General features: G+C 32.8%; 4 protein-coding genes across 4 annotated transcripts; 3 read left to right on the forward strand and 1 right to left on the reverse strand.

The window, feature by feature from the left end:
• The first annotated feature begins 3011 nt into the window (after window positions 1–3011).
• On the forward strand, window positions 3012–4485 carry LOC125836592 (O-fucosyltransferase 23). The gene has a single exon (XM_049515779.1). The coding sequence runs from the start codon at window positions 3137–3139 to the stop codon at window positions 4445–4447; it is 1311 nt and encodes a 436-aa protein (XP_049371736.1). The 5' UTR covers window positions 3012–3136; the 3' UTR covers window positions 4448–4485.
• Window positions 4486–6722: 2237 nt separating this feature from the next.
• On the reverse strand, window positions 6723–12639 carry LOC125836206 (E3 ubiquitin-protein ligase RSL1). The gene is made up of 3 exons (XM_049515324.1): window positions 11688–12639; window positions 10216–10976; window positions 6723–7390 (listed from the first exon to the last, which is right to left on the reverse strand). Exons 1-3 carry the CDS (start codon window positions 12159–12161, stop codon window positions 7009–7011), a joined length of 1617 nt encoding a protein of 538 aa, XP_049371281.1. The 5' UTR covers window positions 12162–12639; the 3' UTR covers window positions 6723–7008.
• Window positions 12640–17012: 4373 nt separating this feature from the next.
• LOC125836588 (putative pentatricopeptide repeat-containing protein At5g43820) lies at window positions 17013–20650 on the forward strand. The gene is made up of 2 exons (XM_049515774.1): window positions 17013–19034; window positions 20362–20650. Exon 1 carries the CDS (start codon window positions 17050–17052, stop codon window positions 18679–18681), a length of 1632 nt encoding a protein of 543 aa, XP_049371731.1. The 5' UTR covers window positions 17013–17049; the 3' UTR covers window positions 18682–19034; window positions 20362–20650.
• Window positions 20651–23197: 2547 nt separating this feature from the next.
• Window positions 23198–25759, forward strand: LOC125836598 (fe(2+) transport protein 1-like). The gene is made up of 3 exons (XM_049515789.1): window positions 23198–23952; window positions 24908–25057; window positions 25296–25759. The coding sequence occupies exons 1-3, from the start codon at window positions 23317–23319 to the stop codon at window positions 25599–25601; spliced, it is 1092 nt and encodes a 363-aa protein (XP_049371746.1). The 5' UTR covers window positions 23198–23316; the 3' UTR covers window positions 25602–25759.
• Window positions 25760–27803: the final 2044 nt, after the last annotated feature.

Raw genomic sequence — 27803 nt, forward strand, 5'->3', positions numbered from 1 at the left:
GATTAATTAATAGAAAACTTAATTCAACCCCCCACCCTTTCTTTCCAAAAAACTTAAAACAAGTATATTTAAACCTGCTATATCTTCTCTATCTTCTTTTAGACTTTAACGGATGTGAATTTAGATTAATTAAATTTGAATATGAATATCAAACACTACATAAAAGTAAAATTGATTGAATAGCGTGCACATGAGATAAAGTTGGCCAAAGTCACAAGGTTTTCAACTGGTTCCTACACTATATATCCAACTGTCTCAGCTACTTCGTAGTTTGTATGGTTGTGTGCCAGCCATAAAAACAGGACCATTAGTTAGTACTAAAAATTGAACAAATAGTGGGTTCACATGGTTAAAGATGCAATGAACAGACAATTAAATAATAAAATATGATTTTCAAGAATGATCCCATCTAATTATTTACACAAATTCCCCTTATGAGACAAGTTAACCCTCCCTGACCAACTTGATTTATTTTAAGGTGGCCCTAAATCGAGCAAATCCTATTGTGATTGGACTCTAAATCTAGAAAAAGCAAAGAATGGAGCTACTTTTCAATAAATATATGGTCCAATATGTTACAAAGAAGTCTTACAAAGCGGAAATTAAGTAGATTCACATTCATATACACAATAATTATATAAAAAATGAAAAACGAAAAATCTTTGATTTGAAAAAAGTAATAGGACTTTTGCACATTCTTGAAAATGAACGAAGTAAACAATAATAACATAATATACACCTAGTAGTCTGGTAGAGTACCTAGTAGAGTACCACAAATGAGATTTAAAGAGGTATATATATATATATTATAATACTACAAATGAAATCTGGAGCGAATAACACATATATATACCTTCTGCTATCTTAATAGATAAAGAAACGATTTTTGATAGATTCTCAACTCAAAAATAAATAAAGTCTTTGAAAATGAACAAAATCTAAATAGAAATTATATTTTTTTTCTTGTAATGAATTTTATATTACATACTGTTTGAATTTGAATTCAAAATAAGTACTCCTAAAAAGAACATAGTACTCCAGTATATATAAAATAAAGAAGGGGACAATTTTATTTTTTATTCAGAATATAAAAGAGCATATATATGATGTGGCTTTTCAATTTTTATAGGGAATGAAGTTGTCTTGTTCCTCCTCATGAGATTAGATAGTTCATTTTTAGGTTGTCAGATTTATTTGAATCTCTCCCCTCTGCACTTTGTCTTCTCTTTAAAGTACGTGAAATTTCTCATCTCTTCTCCTTTTCTCTCTGATATTGTTTTTTTTTGTCTTTTTGTTCTTCTCCTCAATCCTCATTTTATAATCCTTTTGTTTGATTAATCCATACCTACTTTTACTGTGTTTGTTTGTCACTTCTTCTGTCCTGAGGCAAATTCAGATATGTAGTGTTTTTAATTTAAAATAAAAATTATTTAATTGAAATTACAAGTCATAATAATTAATAATTTAAAATACTTAATTGTTATATGATTTTCTTATTTAAATCTCACAATTCAAAATGTGTCATATAAATTAGAACAAAACAAAACACGATTTTGTGTTGTCCCGTCCCAATCTTTGTTCTTGAATCTTCCAACTTCTCTTTTAGTTTCTTCTTGCTACTTATTATGCTCCTATCATATATATTTATCACTATCACAATATTAAATTTTGTATAAATTATTGTAAAGATCTCATAAATATATATTGAACATGTGAAAAATATTTAATTGCATCAAGACATTATACATATATTATGTAAATATTTTATAGTATTAGATTAAATTACGTATATCAAATGGTAGAAATTTATCAAATTCAAATAAAGGTCATTTGACAAGAGGAATAAGGAACAATAACTTTGAAATAAAATACAAGATTATTGATTAAAAATATTAGTTAGTTTAAAAATTAGTTGTTCAATATTTATACTATAATAATTAGATAAAATACTAAATTATCTCATATATTTCTATGAAATATCTCAAAGAATAATTTTGTCAATCCAATTCCCATACCAAACAACCTCATATAGTCAACACCCTATATATTATTAGAGTAAATAAGTAAGTATTTGGGTTACTCTATGAATTAATTATTCCCTTAATTAGATTTGCTACTTGTAAAAAGAAGTAAAAAAAAGATTTGCTAATTTCGGAAATTATTTTCTGTTTGGTGTGTGAGTTGTCATGATGGTGATGCATTGTATTTGTTGGCAATTGGCATTGCTTTCGCTATACGAATTTTTTTGAGTCCTCTTTTCTTGATTCCGTTCCATGCAAAACTCATCTTCTGTTTATCCCCTCTCTCTTTCTCTCACACACACACAATTTTTTTATTATTCTTTTCATCTTTTGGATTCATCCTTATTGTCTTTCAATCCCTTTTTAATTTTTTTTTTTCTCTGGTTGGCTTCACTTTACACTCCAACAACAACTCAAAGGTGAGAACTTTTTTCTTTCTTTCCCTTTTACCCCCTTTATTTTCCAACAATAAACCTTCTTCTTCTTCCTTACTCCACCCCTTTCAAACCCCACCTGGGTTTCTTGTTTTTTTGGGATTGCATGCATCATATTTTTTAACCTTTTCTTGATTTCTAGGCTATTGTTGTTCTATTTTTGGAAGTTTTCATTTCGGGTTTTAATGGATGTTTTGACTTTCATAGTTGGTTTAAAGCAAAAAAGATTGAATTTTTAACATGTTCAAGATCCATTTTCCTCTTTAATCGGTTTTTCTGAACTTTTCCAGAGACTGAAATCTATCTATCTGGACAGAGAGGAAGTGATTCTTTCTGGACTTTCAGAAATTGAATTTGTATTTGGCTGACAGAGGGTTTTGTTTTCGGATTTAAAAGGAGGTTAGTTGTGGTTATCTGTTTGTGGTTTCTTGCATTTCATTTTGTAATATATATAGTTGTCTTGTGAGAGGGTTCTGTTTTCACATGCAGTTGGAAAATATTTTGATTTTCCTTTCCTTTTTTTCTTGTTTTTTGTTGTTGTTGTCTGCTCAGAAAAGAGGTTGATTGGGTTTGAAATCCCTGGCTGGGGTTGAGGATTGAACAATTATAGGTTTTGTGTTGCTTGGTTCATTGAATATTGTTGTGATGATTTGTATATGAACTTATTGGATTGAATCTCAAATGGACTTGTCAAATTGTAAGCAATTGAGATTCTTTGGAGTCCATTTGAATTTCTTGGCTGCAAAATGCTTGGTATTGGTTGTCATTGCTTTGTTCCTTGGAACTGTTTTGCTTCCAACATTCTCTGGACTTGGTGGGGTCATTCGACAGAACAACTTTGTCTTTGTCCATAACCGTTCATTTCCATCGAATCAACCCATAAAACAGAAGTTTCTTGAAGTTCCTCAGATTGTGTGGGGATTGAACAATCAGAAGATTGCTTTTGCTAGAGCTTGTTTGACTGCACGTATGCTTAATCGAACATTGTTGATGCCTAAATTGAGTGCTTCTCTGTTTTATAAAGAAGTTGAACTTTTGAAGCCTATTTCCTTCGATAAGATCTTCCAATTCGAAAGATTTAATTCCATTTGTAAAGGGTTTGTCCAATTGAGTCGTTATTCAGATGTGTCGAATCAAAGTGATGTTATCGAACTTCAGAAAGGCAGTGGAAGAAGGTGGACATTGGAAAAAGATTTGGAACAGTTGAATCAATTTAGTAAGCATCCATATGATGCACGTGAGATCATTCGGATAGTAGGGAAGAACCCCTTTTTGTGGCATGATCATTGGCCAACTAAAGACTATGCAAAGGTTTTCGAATGCTTAGCTTTAGTAGAGGAGATATCGACGGAAGCAGATAAAGTTGTCTCAAAAATTAGAGAAATAGGAATGGAGGTTAGAAGTAAGAATGCAATGTCAAGCTCTTCATCACAACCGGTTCCCTTTGTAGCTGTGCACATGAGAATAGAAAAGGATTGGATGATTCACTGTAAGAAACTGGAGCAGAGATTAAATATTAGTGAAATTTGTAGTAGTAAGGAAGAGATCATGGCTAGAGTAGGAAACATCTCGGGTCTTAAAACTCCTGTTGTCGTTTATCTTGCTGTTGCCGATACTCTTCTGGAGGATAATACTGTCTTGAATGGCTGGAAAGACGGCTTGCATCCTTTTGAGAAGAAAAAACTAGGTGTTTTTGACATTTACAAGAAGCAACCATATCTATTTCAATCTGCTATCGACTATGAAGTCTGTTTAAGATCCGATATCTTTGTAGGGAACAGTTTTTCAACATTTTCAAGCCTTGTTGTTCTTGACAGAACCCAAAAGATGATTAAAGTGGGTGAGACAAAGTTGTGTGGTTCGGATGTTAGATGGCCTTCTTATGCATACAATATAAGAGGAGCAGGGAATAGCCCTCATCCGTGGGTAACAAATATGTCCGACACTAGCTTGACAGCAATTAGCTATGGTTCTAATCACATTTCTTGCTGATAGCTTTCAAGGCTTGAATTACTTGGTTGTTTGTCAGCCTTTGGATGCAGATGATTAGGTTCGATTTTTCTTCGAAGTTTCATCGTCTCTGCAGAACCTATGCTGCGATCTTTCGAGTCTTTTTGGTTAAAGAGATAGGTTATACAAATTCTAAAGCGGCTTTCTGGGGATCGTGACGAGTAGGTATACTTTGCATTTGTGTAGTTATATATATATCTCAGATTTTGCATTCACTTTTTGTTGATATGTTACAATAAATTGTTAATAGAGCATACACTTATATGGAAGTTATGGTATACTCTTTGTTTCTCATACTGAACAAAAGAACATAAAATTTGGCATTTTTAGGCCTTAATGATTCATTGTTTGCTTGAGCCCTCCAGTAATTTGTGAAGAACAATGTTTGGTATTCTCAGTTTCAACTCTTTTCTATTGAACTATGACTCTGTTTTCTTCTTCTATGCTCTTTATTTAGGCATAAGAATTCTATATCTTGTATCATCTATATGTTACTTAGTGGATTTTGGTAACATCGCGACGAGGAATTCGACCTTATGTTCCATTTGAAAGAGGCTAGTTTACATTGTTGTGAAGTTCGATTCCTATACAAATGAACTTTTTTTTTTCGTCGATTGTTTTGTAGCATTTTTTGTACTCGAAATTTAGATGACTTAATTTTTAATGTGCATAGCATAGGACATCTATGGTATCTCATTTTCTTACTAATTTTGTTATGCTTGACTTGAGCTGAGGTATATCGGAAATAACATCTCTATCTAAACAAGATAAGGGTAAGACTGTGTAAACACAACCCTCTTCACATCCCACTTGCGGAAGTACACTGGGTAAGAAAACAATAAAACATTATGTGTATGATTTGATATGTACTTTTAGAGCATGGACTCAAATTTTAGAATGGGTGCATTATTGGGGCCTCAAATGATTGGTATGTTCATTGAAAAGGTTGATTCAATGTTACCATTAACATAGCATAAAGTTGTTTTTTTATCCCTCTCTTGCTATTTATGGAGTACAATCCTAAATGTAAAAAGAAACTCAATATTTTATAAAAATGTTGTTAAATTGAAAAGAAAATAAAGATTTTGTCATTGTATTTTATTAGTTGTCCACTTCCATTTGTGAGTTGTCCACGCATTCGGCGGCTGATTATTTGGTCCCTAATTTCCACATTAATTGCCTACCGTTCAACTTATCCTTCCCTACTTGCAAATGATGCTTTTCATTTATTTATTTTTATATTTATATTTTTAAAAAAGTCAATTGGTTTATGAACTTTGAATTAAAAAGCTTCGGTACTCTCTACCACCCATGTGAGGACAATTTAATGTTTTATGTCTATCATAATTCTTGTTAATTGTGAGGTTAGCAATAATTATTGCTTGGTTGTTACTTATGACTTATGAGCTTGCTTTTATTTCTTCTTCAATCTTCACACCCTATTCAGTAGTCCATTTATGAGCAATAATTATTGTTGCTTGGTAGTTTCCTTTAATTCAAAATATAATTAAGCTTTAGCTAACTTTCCTCTTCTTCTCCCTTTTGTTTGCTTTCTATCATTTTTGCGCAATTTTCATGTTAGAAAAAAAATTTGTAATATATTGCATTAGAACTTGACAATAATCGAATTTCATTTGACTTAACAGTATTATAATAAATGCGCGGTAAAAATAAAATAAAGTTTTATTTCATGTCTAACAGCTATGTATAAACTGTATTTAAGTTAAAGATCTCTTCTTCAGAACTCCTATTACATTAATTTATAGACCATATATTTGGTAAAAAAATAAATTGCATACAAAAATCAATTTTACGATGTATATGATAAGAGGTAATAAATAACTATCCAAATACTGAAGAAAAAGCAAAAAAGTAACACGACATGTGAACACTTTTTATATAAATGAACGTCAAACTTCTTAAAGTAGTAAGGCTGAAAAAAGATTTTGAGTGTATTTTGATGTCTCACTTTGATTTCTGTATATCAACTTTTCGATACCTTCAATAGGTTAACCATATAAGCCCTTTGGTGATTTTTCATCCACTCCCCGTCGCAATTTATGTAATCTAATTTGACTTGACACGATGTTTAAAAAATTATGAAAATAACAATGTTCCAAAATTCTCCTTAAATAAGTAGAACCCAAGTAAAATGTTAATAGTGTCGTCAAATATTTGTCAAATAAAAAAATATGTCATTCTTTCCAGGACTAAATAAAAAGAAGAGCGTAATGTACAAATTGGGCAAGAGAGAATATAAGTTTAACATTAAAAATGTCTCCTTCGATTTATGCTGTTTTGCTCATCAGTTTTCTATGAAGAGGAAGCTTCTTGTGACTTCCAATACATCATACAATTAGGATGAAAAGAGGAGAGGGAAAAAAGGCCCAACAGCTCTTTTAGCATGAAGCAAATGAAAAAAGTACATTATGAAGGGGCCTATTTGCTTAAACTATCATAGGAGTCTTGAGAGTGAGATACTCATTTATCTCCCATTTGAAAGTGTTTTACAAATGCTAAATGGCTTCAAATCTATCTATACTTCACTGGATATGTTCTTCATAGTAATTGTCACTGATCACAGACACGAATCGTTCGAGCCATGGAAGCTGATGGAGATCCTTCATGGCATCAACATAAGAATCTGTACAACGTGGTGGGGATTGATAAGCTTGGTGGTCTGTGAGACTGAATCCACCAGCGAGAAATCTCTGGATCAATGCCAGCTGAGATCTCTCTTCATCTGAATATGCATCCATCATAGTAGGCAGCGACTCAAATGAGTCCCATGACCATTGCTCAAACTGTTGTGTCGGTTGAGTTACCAAATCTTGAGTGTAATCCTCATCCCAGAATGCACATTGACATGTCTGTTGGCCGTCCCTGTATTCCGCACCACACGAATAACAGAATTGATGCCCACACCTGCCATTTTTTAATACAAACACAAAAGCTGTCAATGCTTAAAATCATCATCCACCAACTTCGATTTCAGCAGTATATATACTGAACAAGTTCCAAAGACATAAAAGGTTAGCATATGCATTTGGGCACATATCTTCAATTTTACATTCCTACAGACGTTCATCTGATGCTCAGATAGATTATCCAATCGGAATGCATTTTTCCTCTACGAGACTGCAATACAGCCTTACTAATGAATTCAAACACTCACAAATATGCAACCTAAAAGAAAGATCTGTATAAGTCATAGACGGTTGATTTTACTAAGAATAACTGCTTGATTGAACAGCTCTAGCTCCATTTAGAGCATCAGAGTATTTGATGTAAACTTTCCCAACTATCTGAAACAATGTGCCTTCCCAATTTAGTGCTGTAGAAGACGTCATGAATAGTTCAAGAAAAATCAATAATGAATAAATAGGACAAGCTATATCAGTTGTGTTTCAACTGTTCTCTCCTTTGTATCCAGTCAAGCACAGACTGGTTTCAAAAGCTTTAATAAGCCAACTGTTAAAGCCCAACTTACTACAATGTAATTTTACTCACCAAGTTATTAGTTTTGGTCCTTAAACTACCACCCAACTCACCTTACTAAGTTCTTTTGGCAAGACATGAATCAGTTTTCTTTATCTATTTTCTGTAGATTCCTTTGTAGGTTCTTGTTTCTTTATTCCGCATGTACCCTGCTCTTACACTGTTATACACCTATTGCTCTTCTACCCCATTATTCTGATACAAGTAGCTATTCTTTTGTTTCAGTCAACTCCCTGCCCATAATTCATTTAATATTTAAATCACTAACTTTAAACCTTCACCATAATTGGCCTGCTTGGGTACTTATTTTTAAAAAAGCCAGCCTACCTGCAATGTAAGCAGTAGATGAAGGAGAAAGAAGCAGTAGCAGTAGAGTACAAGGTAGTTAGAGGATTTGAAGAGTGTTCGAGAGCTCCAACCATTTGGGAAGGGACAAATACAGCAAGCCAGACTCATATAAAAACAAGATACGATACTTGGAACCCAGAAAAACACTTGATGGCTGGAAACTATTGATTCTGAGATACAGAACTAATTTTCAATAGATTGGATCACCCTCAAGCTTGGATAGTAATGTAGCAATTATATTGCTAACTATTTTAGGACTTCAGTTTATCGACTGAAGTTTAAGGATACACTAAAAGCTTATCATTAATTGATGATCACACGAACATAGATGTAATCTGACACCCAAAATTACAAAAGATAATCTTGGCCTAAGATGACCTTCCCATCAAGTTGGTCAAATGATTCTTGAGGGCTCCTTAATAACAGCAGACACTGACAACACTTGCAGCCAATCCATTGAAAATCTCTTCTTTCAATAGAGCAATCCTTGTTCATATGCTTAACAAATGCAAGTTCGTAAAAGAGTGTGTGTAGGTATGCTTAGAGATTGTCAAAACACTATAGTAAACACTGATATTGAAACACCTAAGGACACTTGTTGACTAGATGCTTCCGGCTTTTTCTGGTGCAGATAACCATCAGAAGCCTTCCAAAGCCCAATAGTTTATCACCGGATAATAAGATTTGCATCAAGCTATCAGAGAGTGTTTATTAAATCATGATTAAGCTATGATGCACATAGAGGGACATCTTGTACTTCAAACTCCAAGCTTCTCACCCAGTGTACTCAGGCAGTAGTCCCTGCCTTCAGCTATTTCAGATCAGCTCCTAGCTGAGGAGAGTATCCCATTCCCCTCTCCCATTATCGGATAACTCCAAAATGACCAGTGAGCATCCTAGTCCTCATTTACATGATGTTTTATTTGCTATCTGGGAAACTCCAAATCTCAAAGAAAAGGGTGATCTGATCGCTTAACGGTAGTAGTCACATTGAGTCAATTTGTCCGTCAAGCCTTTTGAGGGTAATAAAAAGTTATAGAGGGATGATAGACCTACTAACCACTAATATCCTTCTACATAAATATGTATGTATATATGTACATGTACACATACAGTATATATGTATGTACATTTTTTATTCCAACAAGTCAACTAAAGATTCAATATCATACTGTGCTATTGAAGAATAAGCTTTCATAGTTGACAATGCACGGGAAAATTAACACCAATGAATAAGCAGATACCTCCAACTCTGTTTTAGATTGGGTAGGTTTTCCATTCAGGGGTTGTAAACCAGTACATTTATTAGCACTACCAGCAATACAAACCATCCTATTCCAGAATCTCCCAATAGTAAAACTTTGATTTTCAAAAGCTTTACAACTTGTAGGCAATTGGATGAGGTGCAGATAAAATGCAAGATTGTGTCTTACCAAGGTAAAATATATGTGTTAAAAGAACCTCCCTAAATGAAGTGTTAAACAAACTTATTTTCTGTTAGTGTTAAGGGAAAGAGCCAATCCTCCTCGATGGTTCTCATGCAAAACGGGAATGGAACATAAAGAGGAAAGATAGTTCTCTTTGTATCAGATATAGTTGATCATTCCTAGAGAACCACCACTTCATTTCCACTTACTTAGAAGAATCCTTGATTTCCAGGCACCTGAGTTTAAAAGTGCTTTTGTCTAATAATAAGTATCTGGAACTTAGAGCTTATGTTCCAAAATCTCAACATCAGTTTTCAGGAAATATTAATCAGATAAGGATCTACAAGTATATGATATGAAAACATAAAGATGTAGCTAACAGATTCAGAATATCAATGTATAATTCTCACCGATTCAGAAGCCAATATAGGATCCTGAATCTTGCATAAAAAAAGTTGAAGGAACCAAATATATTACCAGCATGTCATATGATAGCATCCATGTGTGAGCTCAATCATCCTCCTGCACTGTGAGCAGCGCCTCCATCTCTTATTTTGTGCCAGGCGATGCAAAGTTATGTCACCAGCATCCCTCTCCTCCAAAGGGAGATTTTGGTAGTCTTCACAAGTCATTGAAGAATGCCATGGGACCCTACAATCCACACACATAAACCTCTGACAAACTGGACAGTCCACACAACTATTCTCTGACTGGCTTGACGAACTAGCCCGAGTTGACATACATTCATGAGGATCCAGAAGAACAGAACAATTTGGATACGGGCAGTAAAGTTTGTCCGAGTTGAGAGCATTTGCTTCTTCAAGGACCCTCACTAAAGATCCATAGGAGTTAAGTGGGAGAAAAGATAGACATTCAGTGGCAGAGATTAAGTACTTGCATTTTAGCTGAGGGCACCTAATGGGTACTTGACCAGATTGGACTTTACCCTCAACATAAGTTTTCATACAGTGAGAACAGAACTTGTGGGTACATTTCAATGTCGTCACCATCACTAAAAGTCTATCCTCGCAGCATATTGGACAATTTTCAGTTGATTCATCTCCTTCGACATGGGAAGAGACAACCCCTATTGCTACCTTGGCTAAGTCCAAGGCCTTTGCCAGACCAGTACTGGGGACAAGTTTCAAAACAAAAGTTTCCAGATCATCAGCATGATCCAGGATCCTCTGCCGCAATGCCATGAGAAGCGGATTATCAAGGTTCTCTTCATGCATAATCTGATCAAATTATTCACCATCAAACAACAAAAATAAAACATTACCCATTAAAACAACGTAAAATAAACAAACACTACTACCGCAGAACAAATTTACAGCAAGTGAAATCGATGAAGCACTTATTACTGTCACATCCAAATAAGTAGTCAAGTTATCAATGAGATTTTACGAAAGAGGGGGGAAAAGTAATTAAATAATTCTGTTTTTCAGGTAGGAAAATACCCTATTGTTGTAGGAAAATCGAGTATCCAGATCAGACTCAACGTCTACTTGGTAAAGGGACACCATCTTGGTGGATTATTAATAAGTCTTTTGGCTTATCAAATAAAAATAGATTAGAGTCGGCATCTAAATCTTTTTGGTAAAAGAACCAAGAAAGCCTGAAATTTACAGTCATTTTCAACCGACAAATTCAATTAAGACAGATAAGCGAAAGACCAAAGATTTAATAAGTAATTGAGGTTTATTTCCTTTTTCTTTTGGGCTTGGGAAGGGGATGATCAAAGATGTAAAAATGTCATGAATATGAAATTATATTCTTCAGCAGGTGGAGGGCAGCAAAGAGGGGAAGTTGTTCATCTACTGACACTTCATTTGCAAAAGTGAAAGCAATTGCATTAAGGCAAAGATTCAACCCACTGAAGATGGAATACACCAAGAACTTAAAAGGCGAACATTGAGATACACATATTTTGCGAACAAATGTCTCACCTGCTCGTATAAAATCTCAGAGTCGGTAAGGGCATAAACCTTTCTAATCTTGTTCTTCACAGCTTCCAGCAATCCATCCATCAAAGCCAAGTAATCTGCCACAAATTCCTCCACGTAAAAATCAAGCTTTTTCTGGATTTGAATAGGAGGAGCACTTTCTGCCCTCTCTATAACCACTCCAATTCCAGATACCCTGCAACCAGAGTCACCAGGACCAGCTATAGAAATGCCTTTAAAGAATAACTTCACAGAATGTTCATCAAGATCTACATCACAACTCTCCCTTGCTGATTCCTTCTCGTCCTCGTCCTCTGTTACTTCATCCTCTTCTTCCTCCGAAGTTTCATCCACACTATCTTCCAATTCCTCCTCATCTTCACAGCAGCTACAAAAATCTTCTTCATCTTCTTCTAATTTCACTTCATTTGCTATATTCACCAACAACCCATCACCACAAACCATTTCTCCTTCCATTTTCAAAGATTCTCAGAAGTAAGTACCCACAAATAATTTGGGCAACCCTACTCCTCCCAAGACTCCAATTTTTTACAATATATATTCAAAATCCATAACATAACTCTAAAAACTCCACAGCTTTACAATCCAACAATTGAAATACAACCTAAGAAGAACCCATCAGTAATCTCCCCAAAAACCCTTAAAATCTCGGTTGAAACAAGACCAATCTCCTCAAAAGCTTTGATCTTTCCAACAGTTCAAAGCTCCTGTACCAAAATTCAAGAAATACCCATTATCGCTAGATCCACAAAACACAAAGAGTAAGTGAGAAATACCCTGAAACTCAAAAGGGGTCAAAATAAACATAGAGCAATTCTTCCTTGTACAACTCTAACTCAGAAAAGTCAAACAAAGAAACCCCACTGAGCTACCAAAATTCTAGAGCTTTCATTATCACAAAAAACAAGTTCCATAAATAAATACTAGTACAACAATATAAAAAGCGAATGAAACTATGAATAAATCAAATCCCCTAAATAAAAAAAGTGAAGCTTCCGTACCAGAGGTGTTGGTCTGGTCTGCTGTGGTGTATCAGCTTAAATATGAAAAGGAATTAATGTGAATCATGTCATCAAAAGAAACTGTTGCAAGTATAATTTAAGAAAAAAAACTGATCTGACAACATTACAGCAGCAGAGCTTTCAGTAAATTTTCTTTGTTTTTGTTCAGACGAAAGAGAAGCACCAGATGCTGTGGGGGTTCTTATATGTGGTTGAATTTTACACTCTTCTACAGTCTTCATCTTTTTTTTCCTTATAGTCTCTTTATTTTATTTATTTCGAGATTACAATATAGAAATCAAATATTTATTAAATAAATAAGATTTTACATAGCCAATCAATTGATCTCGATAACAACAAAGAAATCAATTAACATTGAAGAATTTTAATAAATGAATTGATTGATTATTTAAGTTTTTACTTTGTTAGTAAGGATTCACTTCTCCAAATTATAATTCCTTTCTGATTTCTATTTTCATTAGTATTTTAAAGTAACAATAAAAATGATTAATGACATAGATGCATCTTTCCAGCATAAAGAACAAATATTAAGCTATTGAAAATACTAAAAAAAAAATCTATTAAAAAACACTTCCACCAGGGCATGAAAGATGAACTTCAAAATCAACAATTTATCCAAAAGTAATTCCTATATTTAGAATTATTAAAGAACAAAAGAATCCATCTTAGATATTGATAGAACATATGACGTGGCAGAATCAGATACTCGTGTGCACAGATGTTTATATAGAGTGTCATGTAGGAAATAAAAACCGTAATGACGTATTTATTCGATTTAAGAAAAGATTATGTCAAATTCGTTTTTATTCTTTCACGCCACTAACAACTGAGAGCACATGTAGTGGATTTTGTTTGGGAAAATTTACTTTGACTTTTTCAACGCTTTCAATTAGTAAATTAATTTGATATTAATCATTTTAATTAAATATATTATAATTTAAGTTAAAATAATGATTAGATGTTGAATTAGGAGACACTCATGATTACTCCCTCTCTATTCTTTACTTTTTCTTCTTTTTCTCTTTTTTAAATATTGGAGATTGAGCTTGAACATATTTTATTTCTTTTTGTCAGTAAAAGGATATTTAGGATAAAACAAAGTTATCCATTTTCACTTGAAACTTTTTATTTTATTTTATTAAGTACGTTATGTTTGGAAATTAGTCAAACTTAGTTTGAAATTTTATCCTTCCACTATTTTGTTAAGCTTAGTGTGTTTGGTGAGGATAAAAATATTTTTGCTTTTTATATTTGGTTAGTAAAAATATTTTGAATTTTAATTTTTTTAATGAAAATAAAAAAAGTAAATTGCATAACTGACATTTCATATTGATTTTCTCGTCCCACTCAATATCTCTGACCCCCACTATTACCCCCGCCACCCTGATACCCTCGAACTCCCACTGTCCACAGCATTCCACTTTCATATTGTTTGTTAGATAACATATAAATATTTTTTTTTAAAAAGTCATACTTTTTAAGATGTGATATAAACCATTGATTTTGATGCAAGCATCATTGATTGTTTTCATGACTTAAATTCGTAACCTATAAATTACAAGAGACAGCTTCACCATTGTTCTAACTTCCGAAGCTCCCTTCGAAACTGATATTATAAGAACTCAATTTAGTGACAAGCATGCTATGTATTCTTTTCTCCATAAAACATTTAGTAAATACAAATAATTATACTAGAGTTGTTGATGATTGTTACTTGGAAGTAAATTGGAACATATCTATAGAGTGGCCAACATTATTATTGATGATTTGGCTAAGGAAAGAAAACAGATCAATGAAAGATTACATAGCATTTTGTTCTACATTTTTCGTTATTTTTTGGAAAAGATCAAATTTCGTAGTAATCCTTTTTAGAATTTCTCTAGGTTATTGAAAAATCTTATTTATTTTTTAAAATTCTATGGCAAATCAAAATAGATTATTTTTTTTTTAAATGGGGAGTAATTTTATTTGAAAACACGCAGAAAAGAAAGGTCATAGGTAAAATAAGAAAACAGCAAATAAGTTAGAGTATCATGTTGGTTGACGTCTTCTATTGGTCATTAATTGAGTATAGAGCAATCAAATTATTTATTTGCCGACTCAATTGTTACCAACTCATCCCACCTTCTACTCCAATAAATTATTATTCTAAAGTTCTAATTTCAAATGCTTCTCTTCTGATTTATGGATAATAATAACGTTACCAGAGTAATTGCATGTTCTAGTTGTTGATTGTTAACATTATCCAATTGGAAGTTGTATAAAAATATAGTTGACACCAAAGATTGTGGTGGAATACATTATAGGATCTCTCCGTCTTTGCTTAGAGGGTCTGAATTCGAGTCCAAACTAAAATGTAAAAATCTTTGTGAAGGTGCTTTTTTTCTTTAACAAAATTTACATGACGCGAATTTAAATTAATCAAACTTCCAAAATATCAAACTTAAATAATGTAAATAAGTCAATAGTGATAAATCATAATGTAGAATTATGACATATATTTTAATGGTTTAGGGGTCCATTTGAATCATCAAACAAAAATCAATTGGCTACCCACTTTCTATTTCGATGTTTTGGTAATTGATCATCCAATATCTTTTCTTGCCGTATTTTAGGGATTAAAATTTATAATATAGTCATAGGTGGAATATTCTTGGTGTTATTTTGGAGAGATGACATGTATTTCCATGAGTGAAGTGTTTTATTTTGTCCTCATTTGAAAAAAGTTATACCAACACAAACTTACACTTGTGCCATGCTCGGTTGGACCTTTTCAACTTTAATTATTGTTCTCTCATCAGTTTCTTCTTCAATACTCTATACTTCTTTGCTTATGGACATAAAAGGTATTTTGCAAGATTTTTTATTTATTTTTGTAATGTTTTGTCCCTAACTCATTATCATTTTCGAAATCAACATATCATTAAAATATATGAGTCATCTTACAAAATACAAATGACAATTGAATATTGGACCGAAGTGAATACTTTATTTGTTTTAATATATATGACTCATCTATTTTAATATTTTTGTAACAATTTAATTTTAAAATGCTTATTTATAACTTATTTTAGACCATATATTTGAAATTTTTTTCTTAAATTTTATGCCGAATCAAATTATATCATATAAATTGGCACACATGAAATAATATATATACTAGTGAGTAGTATGTTACTAAACCATTCTTAATTCTGAAAAATCTTTTGCGCATGATCAAACTTAATACTCCCTCCGTCCACTCTTAATTGTCATGTTGCGCTTTTTGAAAGTCAATTTAAACTAATTTTAAAAGTTAAATTAGATTACATTAATTCAATATTTTAATCAAAATTTTTAGATATTGAAAAACTATATGAAAAGTACTATAAATTGTAACTTTTTGCATAACAATACGATGAAAAAATACATCGTAAAATATTAGTCAAAACTCTTATAGTTTGACTCTAAAAAAAAATCATGACAATTAAAAGTGGACCGAGAAATTGACAAAATGTCATGGACAGTCAGACTTGCTATGGACCTTTTGTAAAATTTGACTGGGTCTTCTGAACAAGGCCCACTCTTGTTGAGATCCATCCAATTATACCCATGCACAAATAAAGCCCAACCCTTATCCTTCCAATTTGGCTCAAATTTTGGTGATAATACACTGACTCGCCACAATCTAGTCAACTTTAAAGGCTGATCACTTGTAATTTATTTTTTTTTCCATTCGATGTTTGATACTTATATTTGGAGTCTGATTATTTAGATTAGTGCCGCGTAAGGTCCCAATATTGAGAGCGGCGAGTGCTCTCTACCAAGTCAAACCTGAGATCTCAAGGACTTTTGATGCAGTGGATGTGGAGCTTCATCTACTACCTAGGCTCGAACTCGAAATCATTAATTAAAGGAGGAAAGACTCATCCATTGCACCCTAAGACCACTTGTTACTTTGATTGTAAAACTTTAGGCTCTCTTTCGCCATGCATGAACATTTAATTTTGTTCTTATAAATTTAACATATTATAATATACTGTATAAAATATATTTACATGTAAGGTTATTCAGTTCGGCTTAAATTTTTTAATTTTTTTTTCATTGATTAAAAAGATCGTCCCAATTATTCGAGATGGTTACATTTAAATAAAAATCCACAATTTTATTGAAAATTAACATAAATTGGTTCGATTCAGTCAGGTTATGTGTTTTTCATAATTTTTGATCCCTAGTCGTTAGTAGGAGTAGTCGAACTAATACGACGTCGTGCAACGCAGCAGTGACATTGTCGTCTTCAAATCAAAGGGGAAAATTAATTCCCCAATTCACAGGGAATTACGATGCTTGTGGCAAGATTTCTCAGTTCCAGGTGCAGTTCTCCGAGTCTTTCATTGTTAATTTCTACATTTACTCACTCAATTTCATCACTATCTGAGAAATTCCCCACTAATTTTGACGAATCTCATGTTCTGAATCAACTTTCCGACCTTTTACCCATCCGTCGAACCTCTTCAATCGGAAAACCCATTCCTGCAGATTCCTCTGAACCAAAAAATCAATTTAGGGTTTTCGATGAGCTTTTAACTCCCGAAGATAAGTTACGCGGCATTTTTCTTCAGAAACTTCAGGGAAAAACAGCAATCGAGAAGGCACTGACATCTGTTGACGTAGAATTAACGGTTGATTTAGTTGCTAAAGTAGTAAACAAAGGGAATTTAGATGCTGCATCAATAGCTACATTTTTCAATTGGGTTATCAAACAACAAAAAATACCTATTGATAATGATACTTACTGTATAATTCTTAAAGCATTAGGGAGGAGGAAGTTTTTCGGGCAGATGGTTGAAATGTTAAAGGAAATGAGGAATCAAGGAGTTATGCCTGATTCAGTGACACTTAACATTGTTGTTGATAGCTTTATTCGAGCTCGACAAATTTCAAAGGCTATACAATTGTTTAGTGGATTAGAGAACTATGGATTGAGATGTAATACCGAGACACTTAATGTTGTTTTACAGTGTTTGTGTCGTCGATCACATGTAGGTGCTGCGAGTTCATTACTTGTGAAAATGAAAGAGAAAGTTTCATTTGATGTCACAACCTATAACATAGTCATTGGTGGGTGGTCGAGATTTGGAAGAGTTAAGGAAGTCGAGAGAACCTTAAAAGCAATGGTGGATGATGGATTTGAGGCAGATAATTTGACTTATAGTTGTGTTCTTGAATGTTTAGGGAGAGCTGGTCGAATTGATGATGCCATTGAGATTTTTGAGGGTTTGGAGGAAAAAGGGCGTGTATTTGATGCTGAGATATACAATGCAATGATTTCGAATTTCATTGGACAGGGTGAAATTGATGAATCATGTAAATACTACGAGAGGATGTTAAATACGGAATGTGAGCCGAATGCTGATACTTATATGAGACTAATATCTGCTTTTCTGAAAGCTAGAAGAGTAGCTGATGCAATTGAAATGTTTGATGAAATGTTAAGCCGGGGGATGATTGTAACTACAGGGAATGTAACCTCTTTTCTTGAGCCTTTATGTAGCTATGGTCCACCTCATGCAGCTCTAATGATTTACAAGAAGGCGAGACAAGCTGGATGTAGGATATCCTTGACTGCATACAAGTTGCTGCTTATGCGGCTTTCTAGGTTTGGAAAATGTGGTATGCTGTTAAACATATGGAATGAGATGCAAGAAAGTGGTTATTCTTCTGATATGCAAGTTTATGAGTATGTCATCAATGGGCTTTGCAACATAGGGCAGCTTGACAATGCTGTCCTGGTAATGGAGGAAGCTTTAGAGAAAGGATTTTACCCTAGCAGGCTTATTTGTAGCAAATTAAACAACAAGTTACTAGGTTCAAACAAAATAGAGATTGCATACAGGCTTTTTCTAAAGATAAAAATTGCACGTGGAAAGCAAAATTCACAGACATACTGGCGTGCTAAAGGGTGGCATTTCTAATCTTTGCACAGTCAGCTGGTTAGTGCAACTGTATCTGCTTTCAGAGTGATGAATATGACAATAATCAAGGGTCAAACTTCATTGCCATTAGCTGCCACTGGCAATGAACTGAATCTGCTCTTTTGCTTTCCAAATGGGCATCCATTGCCTTGTACAGAAGGGTAATGTTTGAGAAATTATTCGAAGCAGCAGGGACTGAAGTATTGTTTTGCATTATCATGGCGGGGGTAATATATGAAAATTTTGTTGAAGCTGGGGGACTGAAGCGTTACTTTTCTTTGCTAGAAGTTGTTCTGCGGAAGTATGGAGAAGTCATTCCAATCTGAGTCACATAATTAACTTTGACCATTGAGGTGAGTGCTTCTAGATGTCGTCAAGTTGTGCAGTTGGTAGCGAATGTATTTTAACCTCTGTGCTAGCAGCAACATAAAAAGTAATTAAAAGAATTCTCTATCTTGTTTATTATGAACAATTCATGTAGAAAAATTAGAATCATGTCTCTGACTTGTCTATAGTATTTGTTTTTGATACATAACTGCCTTTAATCCCAGGGGGAGGGGGTAAAAAACATGAAATTTGACTTGAAAAGAATAAGGCTTGAGACTCGCTTAAATGATATGGTCTGGTTTATCGGTGACAAAAAGTTGGCTGATTTTTTATTTTTAATATACAAGGAAATAGCTAGCTGATTCAAAACTAATAAAGAACTTCTCAGAATGCATCTCCGATGGTACCGATGTACTTCCATGTAATATGGGGGAAGGTCTGATGTTGAGTGAGGAATAATGATGAAATGGTTGCATCTCTAGGGTAGGAACTGGGAAGGTTGATATTGTCGTTGGCGGATGGATGAAAAGATATTTATCCATCATAGGAGTCCTCCTTAAACCAGATCTGAGGTCCACCTTAACGGTGCAGGAGGGTAGAGAATGCTATATTTGGAAGAAGGTACAGGAGAGATGAAAGAAGGGTTCTCAGCATATACATTTATAAGTGTGCTTTCGCATCAATAGGTGACACCCTTATGCTTTAGTTATAAAGAATAATGAAGTCATTTGAACGCTCAGAACATGCATATACAATCAAATTATAAAACGTACTCTCTCTGTGAATTGAAATGTATAAACTGGTTCTCTGTGTGTCTCTCTCTCGCTTGGTTCTTTTGTACAGAAAGTTCAAAAAACTGTCATAGAGAAACTTGTATTTAGTTTGGAGTGAGGAACTAGTGATTTTAGTTCCACAAGATTGTATAAGGCTGTAGAACTGGTAAGAATTCCTGTCCATCTTTCTTGGACAATCTTGACAAGTCTTTTTCTCCTTTTTTATTCTCCTTCTTCTCGGTGTACCTTTTTTTGTTTATATGCTTTACTTTGATGATGTGGGATAATTAGTTGGTATAGAGGATTACTGGGAGAAACTGAAAGTTCATAGAGGCTTATATACAAGTTTGTTCAGGGAACGGCAAAAGAAAATCTCTTCTTATTGTACATTTGACACCTGTTGATCAATTTAATCCAAGATATATTTTTAGCTTGTTATTTGATTAATTATTTCCCTGGAGGTAGGAGTGACTGATAGGCCTAGATGTGCTTCCTGGGATTGTGACTTGGTCTGTTATTATTGACATTGTAGCAGCTTAAATAGGTGGTCACTGATCCATTTAGTATTTGTGCTGTGCAGGTTAATTGGGATGGAGCAGGACATGAGCTTTGTCTCTCGTCAGTTTTGGGAGTGTTGTTTCTTTATCAGCAGACATTTCCTCAAGGAAATCGTCAAAGCTGGACTCTTGAAAATAAATGTTTCATCAATCTCCCAGAAGTAAAGGTAGATATTTGGAATTTGCTTGTTTGCATTTGATGATCAACTGTTTCATGAATTTTGTGACTTGGTTTCTTGTTCACCTTAATCTTTTGCACGATGGAGAACTATTCTAACATTCCAATGTTACTTCTCTGTGTTCTTGTACTACTTTATCATATCTGGGTTTATATGGCTAGTGGCTACAGAACAACTTTCTTAGGTAAAATTTATCAATTTCATGAACCAAATATGTTGGGGTGGTCATCTAGTTCTAAAATATATTGCCTGTCACTGCACATTTTATCTTGAAAAGATCTTATTTCATTTGTTTTTCTATAATTAAATTGGATGAGTGGTGCTTCAAATTCCAATTCTGGTGAAGGTACATCACCATGGTATTTATCATGTTTCCATCCATTTGACTAATATGATGCTTTTTCCTCCAATCGTACTTCCCTGAAAAAGAGAGACCAATTTGAAATGTAAGCTATGAGCTATGTGTGTTTATCTATTCTATTCATTGTTAAAAAATTCGCTTGGAAAGGTTGGGATTCCATAAAATCTCAGCATTTCCCATCTGTTTCAAGTAGTATGCAGTTGGAACATATAAGATTGGAGGAACTGTTGCAACAGTGGTTCTTGTCTGTACATAGCTTGGTTATACATGCAAGGATGTAAATTCACTTTTATGTTATGAAGCATGATTGGAACTTGATGTCTTTGTATCAATGCCTTGATAAATATGTTGCCAATTTTGACTTGCAGAAATAGTATCTGATGCTATGGTTGTAACTTGTAAGGATTTAATATCATGGAACTCTTTGATATGCCAGATAAATCCCTTAAGTACTTTCAGGAGATGACGTTAAAGGACATTCAACCTGACCTGCTCCTGTAGTGAGCTTTTACGCCTCTAGTATTGCTTGAACCATAAAATTCCTCTGAGCTGTTCTTTTCATTGATTTATATACTTGAGGAAATGTTGATTCCGGAAGACATTACTTTGGTGGAATGCCATGGTTGATACGCATTCTAACTTGGGTTTTAGTGATTGCACTCATGAGAGATCCATGTTAAGGATGTAGTTTTGTGGAACAGAGTGACCACAAGTAATGCTGAAAATGGCCTTGCAAGAGAGGTTATTGAAGTATATGACAGTGACGAATGGCCATGATGCATTTGCACCAATCCGAGGACCTAGGATGATCATCTTACCAGCACGTGCCATTTAGGCGCATTGCAAGAAGAGTGATCGAGGTGACTCATGGGCATGTGTTCGAGGTTGTTCTTCATCTGTCTGTCTTTATTTGCACCTTCCTCATCGACATCTATGAAAAAACATGCAAGAGGCTGGACGATCATTGTCATGGTATCCATGGGAACAGTATGATATCTCTGCAACTATTTAAGGATATGCTGGAAATACATGTTTTCGTTCTCCACTGTGAATTGCAGGCCATTAAGGATTAGTTGAAGAAGGTGATCATGCAAGTATTTCTGCGCAACGGAGGAGTTTGTTATTAAGCCTACACTAAAGCAGTTTAGCTGCATGATGGTACTGTTTTCTAGGGCCTTACAAGCATGTCGTTTGTCCAGATGCTTCTCTCTGGGATGCCCATATTGTTGCTTACAGAGTCTTTATGGAAATACAGAGCTGGTTAAATTGGCTTCAGATAATTTGTTTGAAATCAGATCCCATTTCCCGAGACATCGTTCTTGTTGGACCTTGGCATATGTATTGCACTCTTATTCAATTCCAATAGCATTATTTTAGTTAGTATATGATTCTTTACACCTGAAATCAGTAAAAGATGACACATAATACTTGTAACTGAAACACATGAGAAATTTTGTAGGATACTTTTCTTCTATACAATTGCATATAAGTTGATAAAAGAGAGCGTGTCTTCAAAAATTTGTGCGTCAGATTCATGCACCTATATTTTTGAGCATTCACTTCCGTTTCTTGCTACAAACATGTTTTAATTTTGAGAGAAGTATTGAAAAAACTAGTTGTAAATTATTAGTTTTAATTTGTCTTCGAACTATTGACTTTCTTAAAAACAATCCTCTACTTGACTAACTAAATTTAGGTACACCTTCGATCTACAACATGACATAGTAAGTGATGTCAAACTCTTGTAAAAGCATGAAACTGTTAACACAAAGCCGAGAGAAGTGTCGAAAACACCAAGTTTACACAAAGGTGAGAGAAGTGTCGAAAACATCATAAACTTGGTGAGAAATTAGGATATTTCACTCATGTAAAAAGGGTGTACCTTTAAAGATGTCAATAGTTTGAGAATGAAACCAACAATTTACGCCGAGTTAATGGGTGTTTTCAATACTTCTCTCCTTAATTTTCTATCTCTCCTCCCCCATCCCCCACCAACACAAGGGTATGAAAGTTTCATGCTACCATTCAATTAAAACTTTTGATACTGCTGCATTTACTTTCATTTTGTAGTTCTCGAGATTTGACATTTACCTGTTTTTGCAATAAAATAGGCACTTAACAGCCTTACAATGTATATACTATATGAGGAATTAAATCAACAATTTGGCCTGCCATTTAATCAATTTTGAATTGATTATCAAGAAATCTGATAAAATTCAATAAATCTAAAACAAGTAAAATAAAACTGTTACACCAACATGTCAGCTTAGCATTTAAGACCTTACTATATTATTTTTATCCATGCACATGATCGATCGATATATCACCAAATTAATTCTATGCCTATATAGTATCTCCCTGATATCACAACTCACACACCTCAAACCAAAGCAAAAATAAATATTCACCAAAACCAAGAAGAAATTAAAAATACATCAATGGCTTCTTCTAATTCCAAGATTATCTTTATCTTCTTCATCCTCATTTCCATTTTCACACCTCAAACTTCCTCACAAGGTGACTACTCATCGTGTGAATCACAAACACATAACACATGCAACAACAAATCCAAAGCATTAACCTTAAAAATCATAGCTATACTTTCGATATTAATCACTAGCATGATCGGAGTATGTTTGCCTCTCGTTACACGTTCAATTTCAGCGTTAAGCCCTGACCGTAACGTTTTCGTTATCGTTAAGGCATTTGCTGCTGGAATTATACTAGGAACCGGTTTCATGCACGTGTTACCAGATTCATTTGAAATGTTGTTGTCTAATTGTCTGAAGGAAAATCCTTGGCATAAGTTTCCTTTTACTGGATTTGTTGCTATGTTATCAGCTATAGTTACGTTGGCTATCGACTCTATGGCAACTAGTTTGTACAGCAAAAAGCACAATAATGCTCGTGTAATTAATCCAGAACAAGTACAAAATGGAGTACATAATATTATTAATGGTACTGGTGATCAAGAATTGGGCATGGTGAATAATAATGTGCATTTCCATTCTCATCACCATGGTTCCCTTTCGAAAGATGGAACGAAACTACTTCGTTATCGAGTCATTGCCATGGTTAGTCTATCATTTACTTAACCTGCTTAATTTATGTGACATTGTTTGAATTATTAATGTATTGATGGAATTATATGTTATTTGCACATGGAGAGTGCTTAACATAAATGGTTCATAATCTGAAGAATAGATTCCTGTTGACTGCTATATATACCATTCATAGATAGATCCAAAATTTGTAGCCAGAGTGCACATGCATGTCTTTTTCTTGTCAACAACAAATAATAATGACATTTTTACCGAATTTTAGCTAGGTTACGTTGTTGCTCCAAACATTACTAAATTAGCTAAAAACCTATTTTTGAAATGGTGGTCCATGTGCTTATGTTGCCTAAAATGCTAATTCAAACAAGTTTTCTGATACTAGTCTTTTCATATTTTTAAAAATGGTGTGAAACATTAATTATTGTGATTTATAGTATTTTTTTACGTAGTTTTTAAATATATAAGATTTTATTTTAAAAAGCTTAAAGATTTCATGCTTGAATTTACCGTCAAATTAAATTGTTTGAGTATCCAAACCAACAATCCCACATTAATTAGGACAATAGTTTTCAATTGTTTTTTTTTACTAAAAAAATCATTTTGATCATTTATCTATGATACTTTTTAAAATAATAATAATAATAATAGATTGATGCTTACTTATTTACTACATACAGTATTTACTTAGAGAGGAGGAGCTGCAAATGTTGACAAATTTATCCCATTAGTATTCTTATAATTTCGCAATCATAAATTATTAATCCCTATACCCCGACAAAACACAATAGTTTTATTGTTAAGTTTTGTGTATTAATAGTGTATTATTTTTTCAATCAGCAAGTTAAGTTGGCCTACAATAACATATAACTCTTTATTGCAAATTAATATTGTAACCCGAAAAAATTATAACTACAATCGATTAAATCGAAGTGATAGGTACATCATGGAATTCTTATTTATTTATTGGCAGGTATTAGAACTTGGTATTATAGTTCACTCAATAGTAATAGGGATTTCACTTGGATCTTCAAACAATACATGCACAATAAAAGGACTTGTTGCTGCACTTTGCTTTCATCAAATGTTTGAAGGAATGGGACTTGGTGGCTGCATTCTTCAGGTAATTTTCTTAATAAATCGAAAGAGATATTAATTATAAAGACAAAAAAAAATGGTAGTAGAGTAGTAACCAATTAAATCACGTTACCAAAAAATAGGATCAATAATTGAATGAAGTTGGATAATAAAGACAGTAGTTGATGTTACATAAAATTGAATGATTAAATGACTTTAGTGAAATAAAGTAAAGTTTGTTATAAGGTCCATGAAAGAGTCTTGAATTTTTCCCCAATATATAGGCAGAGTACAAAATGTTGAAAAAGGCAGCAATGGCATTTTTCTTTTCAGTAACAACTCCATTTGGTATAGCACTTGGAATTGCACTATCAAATACTTATCAAGAAAATAGCCCTCGTGCTTTAATAACTGTGGGCTTATTGAATGCATCGTCTGCTGGCCTTATGATTTATATGGCTTTGGTGGATCTTCTTGCTGCTGATTTTATGGGTGACAAATTACAAGGTAGCATCAAGTTACAAATCAAGGCTTTTATTGCTGTACTTTTGGGTGCTGGTGGCATGTCTCTAATGGCCAAATGGGCTTGATCTCATATTTAATTCATCCTAATAGTTTTGGATGAGGACAACATCAATAATTAATCCTTAGTCAATGTTATTAACAAGTTTGCTATGCTAAAGTTTAAGCGTTGCGCCACTCAATTTCTCTCTTCTATAACTATACATAAGAAAGTCCTTCCTAAGTAGATTAGGTGGTGCCATAATTTGAAGTTTTATGAGTTCAGTATTTTAATCTGTTTACGTTATTTGGTTCAAAATTAGTAGTTTATACATATTTATTACATTTCTTAAGACAAATATATGATTTGGACTGAAGCTGTTGAATTCAATCGAACTAGTTATAGCTCTTATTCTACGCCATTTTCCTAACTTATTACTATATATGAAAGGTAGAAAAGAAGTAAGAGATAGGTCTGAAGAACACAAAATCGTTGAAAGTATTATTTATCTATAACTTCAAGTATCTAGTCAAGTTTTATTAACTTATTTGTGTTCGAACTTAAATTATCAATTTATATTTACGATTACGATTCTTCATATATTGTTAAATTTGTTTGTGATAGTAATATAAATTCAATCAAGCTATTGCTTGAGGATTTTATGCACAACACGTAATTCGTAAGACCACAAAATCAAGATAACTCACGTGTAATGAGATCTTTATACGAATAGTCCAATCTGATTTGCTGTTTATTTTTTTAGGTCGATATACATAGATTATACCTTGATCATATATAATTATACACATACAACCGCCAACTATTTAGAATTATATATTGATCATATACAATTATACATACTCATACATCCGACTATTTTTAATTTAAGCTGTTTGATGAGCAACTAGGGGTGTGCATTCGGTTTGGTTTTGCACTATTTGGTTTGGATTTTTCGGTTTTTGGTTTTGTAAAAGTGTAACCCGATCCGATTCAAAATAAATTTGGTTTGGTTTGGTTTTCCTCTATTCAGTTCAACTTTTTTCGATTTGGTTATTTGCGGTTATGTCAATAATTAATAACATAACCAAAGTAATAATATTGAATCTCTTAAATATACTTTCTAATATAAATCATAAGTAAAACTTAAAACACAATACTTATAAGTATACCTATTATAGATGTTCAAACATAAAATATAAATGTAATCATCATGAAAGACAATAACCAAAAAGGGACAAAAGTGGTTAACTCCAACTTAATTCTAAACCTAAGTATTATATATATATATATATATATATATACTAGAAAAAATGGCCCGTATCAGCATGGCCCCAACATTTATATATATTACTAATGTTCTAAATAAATCTAAATTCCTAATTATTTAGAAGTATAGTATGCATTTGCAAAAGATGTTTTCCAAATAGTCAAATTCTAGAAATTAAAATAATAACCACATTGAATTGAACCAGATCAATTATTAGGTTTCTTTAATTAAAATATAGGTTAGATTTATTTTTATTTTATAAAAATAAATTATCAAATATTAATAAAATTTACCTTAGTATTTCATATAATTATTTAATAAAAAAGATATATTATGCGAAAATATTTTTTTACTTAATTTGCTAAAATGAACAAGTGTAAGAGCAAATATTTTAATATAAGATTTAAATTAAAAAAACAATTATATATGTTATTAATTAAAATTAATTGATATGAATTGATTTCACAAAAAATCCCAACAAATTGGAGAATAACATTTTCATTGTATTATTGGTTCTCCTTATTATTTATTTATTTCCACAAATTACTTTCTCGATATAACTTTGAAGTATATATTCTCTTGTTCAATTTTATTTGTCACATTCATCTATTAAGAAAATAATGATTAACATAACTATTATTTTCACAAAATACTCCTATTAATTAATATTTAATATTAGGTATTGAAAAATAATTTTAAAAAAAATAAGTAATTAATATTAAAAATATGGGCCCAACATTATATTTATATACAAAATATTAGGATAAAATTATGCATAATTTATTTTTATAAATTCTATATACTATTGATATTCTAATTAATAAATCTCAATTATCTAAAATTATAATATAGTAGAGAGGATGTTTTTCAATCACAATAAATTATTTCTAAGTGTAAGGAGTCTATCAACTTTTTCATTTTATTTTATATGATATTTTTTTTAATTTTTTTAAAATTTAAAATTTATATTTAATCATAATTGATTTTAAAGATCATATTTATCAATTATGAATATTTTGGAAA

Source organism: Solanum verrucosum, unplaced genomic scaffold (assembly GCF_900185275.1).
Source record: "Solanum verrucosum unplaced genomic scaffold, falcon-dt-bn FXZP01000278.1, whole genome shotgun sequence".
Lineage (NCBI taxonomy): Eukaryota > Viridiplantae > Streptophyta > Magnoliopsida > Solanales > Solanaceae > Solanum > Solanum verrucosum.